This window comes from Seriola aureovittata, chromosome 6, assembly GCF_021018895.1.
Source record: "Seriola aureovittata isolate HTS-2021-v1 ecotype China chromosome 6, ASM2101889v1, whole genome shotgun sequence".
Lineage (NCBI taxonomy): Eukaryota > Metazoa > Chordata > Actinopteri > Carangiformes > Carangidae > Seriola > Seriola aureovittata.
Genome location: NC_079369.1, coordinates 1,882,629 through 1,895,132, shown reverse-complemented (window position 1 = coordinate 1,895,132; position 12,504 = coordinate 1,882,629). Strand labels below are relative to the sequence as shown.

The 12,504-nt window shown below is 46.5% G+C and overlaps 2 protein-coding genes across 2 annotated transcripts in view; one reads left to right on the top strand and one right to left on the bottom strand.

Moving 5' to 3' along the window:
- The first annotated feature begins 8,663 nt into the window (after window positions 1-8,663).
- On the top strand, window positions 8,664-11,016 carry rasl11b (RAS-like, family 11, member B). Its single transcript, XM_056378056.1, is given in 5 exon segments — window positions 8,664-8,988; window positions 9,104-9,160; window positions 9,261-9,337; window positions 9,807-10,200; window positions 10,203-11,016. Coding segments are annotated over 5 exon segments (744 nt in total). The 5' UTR covers window positions 8,664-8,873; the 3' UTR covers window positions 10,304-11,016.
- Window positions 11,017-11,947: 931 nt separating this feature from the next.
- The window catches only part of scfd2 (sec1 family domain containing 2), a 93,856-nt gene continuing 93,299 nt past the window's right edge, over window positions 11,948-12,504 (bottom strand). The window contains exon 9 of the mRNA XM_056378052.1: window positions 11,948-12,435. Within this exon, the coding sequence (XP_056234027.1) occupies window positions 12,343-12,435 (93 nt within the window). The 3' untranslated portion in view covers window positions 11,948-12,342. The remainder of the gene's footprint in view (window positions 12,436-12,504) is intronic.

Genomic DNA, 12,504 nt, shown 5'->3' with positions numbered 1-12,504 from the left:
TATGGTCTTTTAAAGTAAATGAGCGCTACATTAACTCTTAACCGCTCGTTAGCGGCGCGGTTCCTGCAGCAGTTCCTCCACTTCAGAACCACTAACGTTCCTTCTGCGTTTTGGCATTTTCTCAACTTTCCCTCCCGGTGTATCTTGGTAACGTCTGTCTGTGTCTGCACACGACCCTTCAGTCTCACGCCCTTTCAGGCGTTTACCTGTGCTGATCAGGGCCGACCGGAACACGCCTTCAATGTACGAGGAGATCGGCATTCATCAATCTAAGAACGCAGGTGCGCACAGTTCTGCGGTTCAAGAACACGTTTGTGAATCTGACGTAGAGTTTTCTCAAGAACTTTCTCAAGAACAACTTAAGAAAGAATCTAATTGAAATCCATTAATCATTTCATAGTACTCATTACATTATGTGACTTCACGCCTTCAGATTGTTCCTTTGAACAGCTTCTAACACTCGAACATGAAACAGTATTTGTACATGCGGAGACTGAGACCTTCTGTTCACAAGCTTCTGGAGCTTATTGAGAGTGTCCCATTTTCACCCACTGATATTATCATGTTTTATAAACTTTTAGTTTCATTTTATTCTGATGGAGTGATGATCCGTTAACCACGTCACACTACTGGTGTTTTAGTTTTTAAAACGCATCTCTCCAGAGTTTTTTAGTCCCTAAAACTGAGACTTTTGGAAACGCTACTGACCCAGTTTCAGATTTTGAAAAAGCGAACGACGAGCAGAAATGGAGACCTTTGGAAACAACGACCCACATTCACTCCCTGATCTTCTCAGTCACAACCACCAGTGGTGAACAGGGATAACCAATTACAAGTATTACTGACCTTGTTGTTCTTGCTAGCAGCTGTTGTGCAGTAAAATTCTACATTTTAACTCAACAGCTGTGTTCGCTGTTCCTCGTTCTGCAACTCAACATCTGCAGAGTAGACGATCTGCTTTCTGTTGACACCGGCTCGCGTCTGCCAAGTGCACGTGAAAGGTCAAGTGCGGAGTGTTTTCAGTCGTGTTGGTGTGGGCAGAGATAAATCCTGATACAGAGCGTGTGGACGGAGATCGTTTTCTTTGGAAATGGGAAATAATCATTATTTTCTTTTGCTGCTTCTCTAGAAATTTCGTTAAAATTCAAATTAAATTTGGATGGAAATTTGACTCTTGTCGTTTAATGAGCAACCAGTTTATATGGTTAAATTTATGTCCGTAGGTAAGAACAAACAGCTTTTAAAAAGAACAACTTTGGAGTGAATGGGAGTTGCATTTCTTCTCTTTTGGTAAAGATTAGCCCTCGATTCACATCTCCAGCTCCTGCACTGAGCTAACTCGTACCAGAGTCTGTCCAGAGAACGCAGAAAGAACAAACAGAGCCATCACACCTCAGGTAAGGCGGCAAAGACGCCAGCCCCCACCTCATTAAAGTAACTTACTGGGATTAGTCATTTTAATGAAACCGCTCATCACTTACATTCAGGAAATCGGCTGTTGAAGTTTGTAGGAACTCAGATGGAGATGCTGTAGATGAAACAGAATAGAATAAAGAGAAATAAATGCTATGGCGCTAGTTAGCATGCAGTTCTCTCCTTCTGTCACCAAAGATATCATGGGCTACATTTCAGTAACTCACCTGAAACTGGAACAACGTCAGACACCTTCGTCCACGCATCGTTTTTACATTCATCATAAAGGACGGGGAAACCCGCCGCCGCCATTGTCAAAATAAACTCCACTTCGCTTGGGAACAAACGTCTCTAGTGTTCTCCAGAGCGGCGCACTTGATGTCGTAGCTCATTCCCATAAAGCTGCCTGGACTTCAACTCGACCTGCGTGTCCGCCATTCGCCGCCAAGAGACGCCGCCTCACAGACGTTCTCGCAGCTTTCCGTCTTAACGTACAGTTACTATAATCACTGACAGTCATACATTGTAATGAACACACTCCTTCTCTGCGGTCTGCAGAACATAAACATTACTTTTACTGACTCAGTATGCACTTCGCAGAGTATTTGTGGGCAGGAATCTCTTTTTCTTCAAGATGCCGAGCTTCTCTCTGACGCACTTACATGAAAAACATTGTGTGTAATGTGTCACAAGTGAAAACATTTGTTAGAAAGAAATTAGCGTTCACCTTGACTTTTTCTCTCCTGTGTCAAACCAGAAAAATGGAGAAAGAAGCTCCAGTGAAAGTACGAATGTGTGCGCTGTCATTAAAGCTCTGCAGCTTGTTTAAGAGTTTGAAAGCTCAGGTTCATCAGTGATAATACTATCATCTCTCTCAGTCTCCACCACAGTGAATGGGCTTTAAGTGTCACTCTCACGGTGGCGAGGTGTGTGGGACATGATGCAGAGACAGCTGGCACATGATGCTGCAGTTCCTCTTCCTTCAAGATGTCTGACGCACATCTTTTCTTGCTCATTCTTCTTGGTGCCACTTTTTGAGAGGAGTACAGTGTGTACCCCTCGAGAACACCGACACATATCCCCCATTATTGCCCCGAGCAGTTTGGACTGTCTGTCTTTTTTCTTTCTCTCGCTCTGTGGCGTCCTAATGGCCCAGCCGCACCACAACTCTTCCCTGCAGCAGACACATAATGTGTTTTCTGAAAGCAAGGGGGGGGGGGGGGGGGGGGGGGGGGGGGCTGTGTGTTTAACCAGCATCTAAGTACGGTCTGTGGTGGGGCTGGAGAGAAGCAGAGGCATGAGGGGAACAACACTGAACCACTGATGATGTAACACAACTTTAACTTTACCATGGAGGAAACGTCACGTTTGTTTCAGCTCAGCTACTTCCTGTGTACAGGTGAGGTCATAATACATGGTGAGGCTGCACCTCCGCTCACGCACACACTGAATAAAACACCCGGCAGCATCTTTTGTCCCAGACGCTCTCTTCCTGTGAAACGCCCTCGCCAAGGACGAACGCTGTACAGGGAGGCGACCTTGAGGATGTGGAGGGAGATTTGTCTCGGCCTGCCTCTGAATCAGGAACACACACACACACACACACACACACACACACACACACACACACACACACACATTCAATCATATTCATGCAGAAACATTTTAATTCTTTGTGCGACGTGTAAGCGGAGATGGATAATTACACATGCCAAAGCATGATGACCTGTATGCGGCCCTGACAGTCTGCATTGATACGGGCGCGGTAAAGTTCAGCAAAGTCGCTGCTGGACGTCAGTTAAATTTAGGACGTCATATTCCAATTAAATGAGAGTGCAGCATTAAAATATGCCATAATGTGGGATTGTCATGAGCAAATCAGAATTAAAGATGTAACGTTAACAATAGCTACAGAGACATTAGCATTTTTATTAGTGGCTTTTATGAAGCAGAAAACCATAATTCATTGAAACAACATTAAACTAAGACAATACAATCATTGTCGTAATTTTTTTAATCTTTATTATCGTAGAAAATTACATTTGTGAGTTTCATTGGTTGGTTCCGCAGTCATCTTGCCGGTGATTCGCAAGGCATTCTGGGAAAATATCTCATAACACCCCATTTGAAGTGTGTCCCTAAAAAAGTTAGCATGCTAACCAGCTAGCTCCGGCCCAGTCGGCCCGTCTTGTCACTGAAGTAGCTGCTCAGAGGGCGAATCATAACCTCTTGTAATGGAAACACAGGACTGGTAAGTAAACAGCTGTTAAAGCTAACGTTAGCTGCTTTAACATTTCACAACAGGGATGCTCGCTGATGAAAAGCTTACTCAGCTTTCAGCGCGACGTCTCTCACGTGTCTGTCTGCAGGATGTTGATGGAAAGTCCTTACTCCACACAGAGATACAAACGCGCTGCTAACACCCTGACGTTTCTCAGTGTTTTCTGTTGGTTTAGGCCAACGTATTCATGCCATCAGAGTTGTGTTCACAGGTGTCTCATCCACCTGTATTCAGCTTTACTCTTCCTGTGAGAGGTAGTGACAGCACTGAGCCTGTTTGTCAGCCTGTGCACAAAACTTTCTGTAGACGTGAAGACACCGGACTGACAGAGACGCTGCCTCGGGGATGACTGCAGATGACAGACGTGGGTAACCTGTGAAAATAACAAGGGGATTAAGGTAATCGATACAGGATAATAACTGCAGGATAACGATGATGATATATGGTCTGTTTGATTGAAAACATAATCAGGATAAATATCTGGGAGCTTGTTTTCAGAGTGTGCACAGTGTTTTTTCTCTTTTCTGTGTTCACTTCAACAGATTCTACACCATGCATGTGCACGCCACTAACCCCCCCCCACCCTCCCCGTTCATCACCAGGCCCTCATCACCTGTGAAGCTGACGAGCTGGAGTGGGTCACAGTGTCCTGCTCAGGACTGTGACAGAGCCGGAGAGAAGAGCTGTAATCAGACACTACAGAGGCAGAGTTAGAGCTGGAGTCACATCCGAATCACACATTTCATTTTCCTCTTCCTCCGCTTCACACATTAACACGCAGCACACACGGTACCACGAGGCATCGACTTTCTCATACTGTTTGTGTAATTGCCGGTATGTGAGGAAAGGGTTGGGCAACAGCTTCATTTTGTCCACAAGCACACCCACAAATCAGAGCTGCGGCCCAGAATCAGCCCCGAGGAGGCTGTCTGTCTGTGTTAGACCTCCACAGCGGCTCTGAGCCTCGCTCTGCCCGGCTCCGCTCAGGCCGGGCAGTAAAACAGGCTAGACGGACAGACAGGGCCCTGGGGAGAGTCTGAATTACCGACAGTGGCCTAAATCCATAAATCTCAACCACTGAACTGAACCCCGTGCCCCAACATGATTGGTCCACAGTGTCCTCATCTGTCTGTGATTTTACCTCATTACAACACGGCTCCAGAGGTTTTGTTATTTTTTAGATATTGCTTCATGAATAAATATATGTGTGTTCGTTGCCATGGACGCCTGAACAATAATAGTTCATATAAATGAGGCTGAAGCTGAAGGGTTTGTGTAAAAAATATCTGGCGATCCATTTGTCTGTGATCTCCTTTAGAAATGAACAATAACCTGAAGTTGATGCCTCACTGCAAACGGATGACTCTGTTCCCAGGCTCAGTGCTGTTGGCCCCGGTGTCTGATGGATGTACTTGCCCTGTTGCACAAACATAACATGATTTTTCTTCCTCTGTGTTCTGCAAAATATAAAAGTTTCCTCTATTAAAACAAGACAAGATGACACTCCACCAAATCTTCCACTTAAGATGGATAAAAACAACTAAGCATGCATTGCTCAAGTCTAATTTTTGTTTTCTTTACTCACAAGTTTTGCACGTGAGCAAAAAACAACAACTTGTAATCAGTGAAAAGAGGATAATCCCACAGTTTAAAGTCTTACCTTAAACACACATGTCTACAGTCACATGCACGCTAAACGAAAACATGCTATCCTCTGTTATTACTACAACAAACACCTTTTTTTTTCTCCCCCCTCATGCCCGTCTCTTCTTCGTGCACGCAGCCCTACATGTTGGCGCACATAAACAGTTTGGGGACTGACATGTGCACGTAACGAGAATGGAAAGCCATTATCCAATGTCACGCCGGAGATCAGCGCTGGAATGTAAACAGGAGAACGAGGAGCATGAATGAGAGATGGAGAGTCAAGATCTGAATATTTTCCACCGAGTTTCTTAAGAAGTCATCTCTGGCCAACTGGATCACTTCAGTGTTAAAGCTCAGAGCTGGCATTCCTTGAGTTGGAGGAGGAGGAGGAGGAGGAGGAGGAGGTGTGGTGCTGGTGGTTGGGACTATTGTCATTCAGAGCCATGCATTCAGAGGTATGCAAATGCTCCAACATGTTGGAGGGTTCACATTTCAATAAGAAAAAAACACAACCTCTCTTCCTTTGTGTGGGCCGAGAGCTGCTTGTGCCAGCAGGCCAATATAATTTCCATTGGTCACTGAAAATGCAAATGTGCTTTTAGATATAAACAAATAAGTGAAGGGATCTATGAAAAGATGTGTGAATAGATGAACTTTTCACAGCTGCTTCTGTGCATCTGCAGCAAAGTCCTGGGAGAAAACAGAAAATGTGAACAACAACAAGGTGTTGTGTTGATATTTCATCAAACACAAGTAAAAAATGTGGAGCTTCCAGCATTTAAACAAGGTTTTTTCTTAAGTTAACTACATGATTGCAGAAATCTAAGAGCAGAGGCCAGTGTAAAATAATTGGCCCCTAATAAACAACTTTACAAACACTGATTAAAGGCAATGAGGACGATAAGCATCTATCATGATGCTGATAAACATATGGCCACAGCTTATGAGGTCTTGCCCCCGGGGAAGCCTCTAAACTGCCCCGGTTTCTCTGATATCCCAAATGACCGTCCTTTGAGGGCTCAGGCCTGAGGGCGCGTGACGGCCGTGTGCCTCATTCTCATTCTCCGCTGTAAAAGGTGCGGCCACCTCGGGAAGTCAACCCTCACTTCTGTGTCAACAAGGACATCCTTCTGAGAACGCCCTCCTCCTCCTGCAGAGTTCACCTGCCCCTCGTCCCCTCCAACGTCCCCCAATTAACTCCACATTCCTCAGTTTGCACTGAATACCCCGAATTCTCCCTGACAATTGTCCACAGCCCGTTTAAAAGATTACCCCCCATTTCACCCTCTCTAACCGCCCATTGTCACCTCTGTGTGAGCGACACGCTGACCCAGAGTCAGGCCTTGTTCTGTCCTGTTGCAGCTGTAATCCTCAAACGTATTTTAATTTACCTCCAGCTCTTTCTCAGGGACAGTAAAGGCAACACTGACCTACTAATGTGACCCAGCAATCAGACAGTGGAGTGAAGTTTATTGGAGTCGCTGAGCTGCAGTGTCAAATGTATTATCAGGTATAAAACAAAGTGATGCTGCACTCAATCTGTCACAATCACTTAAGAGTCAGTGTTGCACAATCTGCTTTAACTTCTCATGTGAGTCACTCACCGTTTGTGGGTCACTGATCGAATCCTGGATCTTCATCAGGAGAGCGGGCGAACAACACCTCCGCGAGCATCCTCCCATTGTCTGTCATCATTAGCCTCCTCGCCTGGTTGCTAGACGAGGGAATGACTGTGGTGCCTTTTATCTGTCTGTGTCACAAATATGCTGCAGCGTGGGCTTCGATTATAAAACAGCGACACCTCGCTCACATCATTCATTTGGAAAAAATAAGAATAAAAAAAGCAAGAGCTCGGTTCTTCACCACTTCACCACAGAGAATCCAGTTAACATGCCATCAGATGCAAGTATGTTCAGTATTTAGTCACTATTAGCCACAAAGCAGGCTGTACCAAAACACTGCAGTTCACCGCACCGGCTGTGATGTGGTTAGATGTGGCAGCTGTGTGTGTGTGTGTGTGTTGTGTGTGTGTGTGTGTGTGTGTGTGAGAGAGAACACACCCAGCAACCGTGTCTGCTCACGAATCTCTGGGCACTAATTTCATATTTCAGCGCAGCCGCCTGTCATCAGCACTCTTATCAAAAATACATACCAGACCATAATCACAGAAGCTCTGGTTGCCAAAATACCTCAGAGCACATGAGCACAAATGAAAGATGGGGAGGGGGTGGGGGGGTGGGGGGGGGGGGGGGGGGGTGAGGAGGCAGAGGAAAGTGGGACAAAGAGATGATACAGGTTAAATCACAGCAGAGAGCAGCTGCTGAACCGATTCGACACGTGAAAGATAAACAGATGTTTTCTCATGCTGCAGGATTTAACCGCTTCGTCAGAAATATATTGAGTCATTTCTGGATGTTGGAGCTCGGTGGCTCTCACATCATCAGCACGGATGCATGAGCGTGTGAGTGTGGAGCCCACTATACTTGTGAGGTCCATGGTGCTTCAAAATGCTGCGTGTTTACATGTTTAAATGGCTGTTTGAGGGTTAAGACTTGGTTTAAGGGTTTAGGGAATAAATTATGTCAATGAGAGATAGCAGTGCAAACATGTGTGTGTGTGTGTGTGTGTGTGTGTGTGTGTGTGTGTATGGGGGGGTTGTATTTGTACAACATCACCCCCCTGTGTGGAAGATTCATGAAGTGAAGGGGCATGTCTGAACAGGTCACTGGCTGCAGCAACACAACAGCAGGAACAGGATCCATCCACATCCCAGATCAATGCACACACACACACACACACACACACACACACACACACACACACACACACACACAACACACACACACACACACACACACACACACACACACACACACACACACACACACAAGCGGTATCCAACATACACATTAGAAAAAGAAAGAGAAGAATTTTTTTGTATATTTATACCAATATAATTACTATACTATATATAATATGTATATATATATATATAATCATTATTATTTCACCACAGAACAAGAACAATAGTTTTTACTTTTTTGTATATTATTCTCTGACATGAGAATAATATACTGTAATATAATTATTATTATAATTATTATTTGTTGAGTTGAGTCAGTATAAAGCAAGAAACCTCCTCTAAATGTTTGCCTTTGCCCACCTAAAGCTCCCACCTGTTGCAGGAGCTGTGTATACACGTGTAGGCGGGGGTGCGCGCAGGTGGGAGGGGGGAGCGGGTGGTGGTGGTGGGGGGGATCACCAGCGTCCAATCAGATGTGACCGCATCTCTAGCGCTATAAAATCCGCGTGCGCTCCTCCGGCTGCAGCACTCAGTCCTCGCGCTGCTCCGTGTCCTGTGCGTCTCCACGGATCCTCACAGAGCAACAGCAGGATTAACTCCGCACTCCTCCCGCCAGGCTTCACCCACAACCTTTACACATTTGGAAAAGATTGAAGTTTTGTCTCCACTTTGAATTTTTAAAATATATTTTTCACGGAATTGACCAAAGCGCGGGAGGGAAAAAAAAAAATGCGTCTCATCCAGAACATGACGACCATCGCGGAGTGTGCGGCACCGGAGTACCCGGTCCCCAACCGGGTCATCAAGATAGCGGTGATAGGAGGCAGCGGAGTCGGGAAAACCGGTAAGAGAATCATGAAAATCATCGTGTTGTAGTTTAGTCACAATATAAACTGATTTATTTTCTTATTTTCCTTCAGATCATCTAATATTTCTGATGGTTTTGTTTTTTATTTCAGCGCTCGTGGTGAGATTCCTGACGAGACGCTTCATCGGAGACTACGAGAGAAACGCTGGTGAGTTACTGAGCGACATTTTATCTGAGGGTGAAACAGACACAAGTCACTGGATGAATTAACTGACGTCCCCCCCCCCCCCCCCCCGTGTGCGTCGCAGGTAATCTGTACTCCAGAGAGGTCCAGGTGGACGGAGAGCAAGTGACCATCCAGGTCCAGGACACGCCAGGAGCCGAGGTGAGCTCCTCTCCTCTCCTCAGTTGGTTTTTACTCTGTGCTGGTTGAGCGGGAACAGAACAACAGCTGAGCGGGTGAAAATCTGTTTAAAAGCTGCGGATAATCCAACACAAAGATAATATAATCTAATTCACCGTCGGACTCTTAGAATCATCTAAGCCTCTTTTGACTGGGCATCAGTCCAACACTGAAGGTGTGTGTGTGTGTGTGTGTGTGTGTGTGTGTGTGTATGGAGCCCATCAGTATCTAATCCCCCGTTTAGTGTAATGGGTGTCTGAGGCCGGGGTAAATGATACTGTGATCCAGACTCCTCAGTCAGCCTCACCTCTCTGCAGCAGTAACTCTATATCTCTGTCTGCCTCGCTCAGCATTCCAGTCATGGCTAAAGATCAGTTGCATGAAGCCGAGGAACATTTAACCTGAGTTGTGTTTTAATCAGCCCCCCCCTCCCTCTCTCTCTTTCTCCCAGATGACAGATAATGGCATCAGTCTACCCGACCATGCGTCCTGCTCCGTCCAGTGGGCGGACGCCGTGGTGCTGGTGTACTCTGTGACGGACCGCCGCAGCTTCGATCTGATTGAACAGCTGCACCAGCTGGTGGCTCGTGCGGGCAGTGCCAACACGCCCCCGGTGATCCTGCTGGCCAATAAGGCGGACCTGGTGCACCTGAGGCGAGTGGACTCCCAGCAGGGCCCTCTGATGGCGGGGACCCTGGGCTGCTCGTTCTACGAAGTGTCAGCCAGCGAAGACTACAGCCAGGTGCACGGGGCGTTCCACAGGCTGTGCTGCCAGCTCGCCAAGCAGCCGCCCGCCGCCTCCAACTCCTCCAACAGCTCTGCCAGCGCCGCCACGGAGAAGAGGCGCTCACCCTCATCCCCAGGCCCAAATCTCCCAATATGCAAGACCTGAAGAGGCGCTTCAAGCAAGCACTGTCGGCAAAAGTCAGGACCGTTACCTCTGTGTGAGGAGAGGAAGTGACGGTGGTCCAGAGAGTCCACAGAGAGGAAGTTAGCGTTGAAGGTTGAAGAGGAAAGGACAGAGAAGATTCTGCCTCTCCTGTGAAGCCCTGTTCTAGTCTGGCTGGAGGAGGCAGGTGATGCAGTTGGTTCTCTACAGTGTTAGGCAGGTGAATCGTTACAGAGGTCGTGACCTCTAAGTGAGTGGGTCCTGACAGAGACCACGCGTGAGGAGGAGCAGTGAGGAGCTTCATTGTCTGTTCAGGAGCAGAGAAGTCGACTGAGGTCGGGGGAGCAGCTGTGTGAGGCCGACCGAAGCACACACCCTGCACACCAAATCAAAAACTAAATCTCTCCTGGCAACAGCAGCTGTGAAGGACTCTACTGCTTATTTTTAGCCGGGCTGCCGTTGTGGCAGTTCTGTGTTCAGACAGCCAGAGCTAAAAACTGATTGTTGTTATTATTACCAGCCACTTGAGTCAGGGCTCTGTGCAGCTGTGTGTGTGTGTGTGTGTGTTCAGTCTCTTGTATTTCAATATCTGCAGTAGATGTTTTGCAGCATCCACAAGAGAAAAAGTTGGGGGGGGGGGGGGGTTAGTGGGGCAGCAGTATGTAGCATGTGGCGGTTATTTTCACTGATGCACTTTATCAAAAGGTCGAGTCCAAAGGGCCTGTTGTTATTTATTTGTTACAAATTCACAATAAAACGATGATGATTTTGACTTCTGTCTTTTTCCTCATTTTTCATTTCACGAGCATTTTACTGCAGAGCCATGGATCTGTACAGGAAACACATTTACTGCGACAGTGCATGTGAAAACTTTCAATCTTAGGTCTGTGTCATGAAGATTATGAGACACATGGCTCCTACAGTGAGGGAGAGGAAGGTAATCTGACCCACCATTAAAACCGATTCTTATAAAAACGCTTTGACAACAGAACAATGAACAGGACTGAAGACAGTAGTGGCTGCACCGATAATCTAAAGTCTAAAACCTGGTTCTGTCCTTGACCCCAGGAAACCAATTCCACAAAAAAGAAAAAAGCCTGATGAAGCTGAGTTCATGTTAGTTTTCTCAGAGACGACCTCGTGTTATCAGAGACTCCTCTGAGATTTGCCAGCTCCCACAAGATAAGGACAAAATCATATTAAGCACTTTCCCCAATAAAACCTGATCATGTGTATATTAGAGATATGTTTATTTACAACTCAGAATCTAATTAGTGAACCCAGAGTATCGTGTTCGGATCTGTGACGGAGGCCGCTGCACTAACTCTCCCTGCGTTTCTGCCTCCGACAAACTGTGGGAGAGTCTTTCTGTGGAGAATCAGTGCAGGTGCGTGGGTGGGTGAGATTTCTGAGCTCCTGCCAGAGAGTATAGGGGGTGGAGAGAGGAGGCGAGGAGGGTTTAGCTGAGCTCCACGTGCGAGCAAAGTGTCGGCCTTGTAGCAGACAGCGGCAAACAACTTGTTAATTACTTTCTGGTCTTGTGAGGTGTGAGGGGGCGAGGTGAGAATGGACGCTAACAGAGAACAATGGGAGGGGCCTTCCTCGGTTCACACCTTCACTTGTAATGAGTTCACACCTGAGGCCTGGTCGAATCAGCTACACCTGAGCTGCTGTACACAAACAAACAAACAAACAAACAAACATCACGTGACATATTTTATTTTCATTATTAACATTTTGTTGGAGGCAGCACCTGAAACGTACTGCTGTAATCTGTCTGTCACACACGTTCATGTACGATTTCTGGAATATCTACTTTTATATAATCACTTTACAGGTCACTTTGGTTTCAAACTGAATCAAACAGCTGACACACACACACACACACACACACACACACACACACACACACACACACACAAAAGAGTATTAAGGAATGTTTTATTTGCTGATCATTTGCATTTACAGCTTTTATTTGTGGTCCATGAGAGTGTCCATGTGTGTTTGTGTGTGTGTGTGTGTCTGTGTGCATGTGTGTGTGTCCACATGTGTGTGGGTGTGTGTGGGTGTGTGTGCGTGTTTCCACGTGACGACCTTTTCACACACCGATGTCAGGCGCCAGTCTCTGGGTGGTGAAGAGCAGCTCGGGGACGTCCGTCGGCCTCAGCAGCCTGGTGGACAGAACCAGCACCTGGTGGCGGAGCGCAGCACACTTGTTAGGGTTAAGGTCATAGGTCATGGTGAGTAAACTCGATACCAG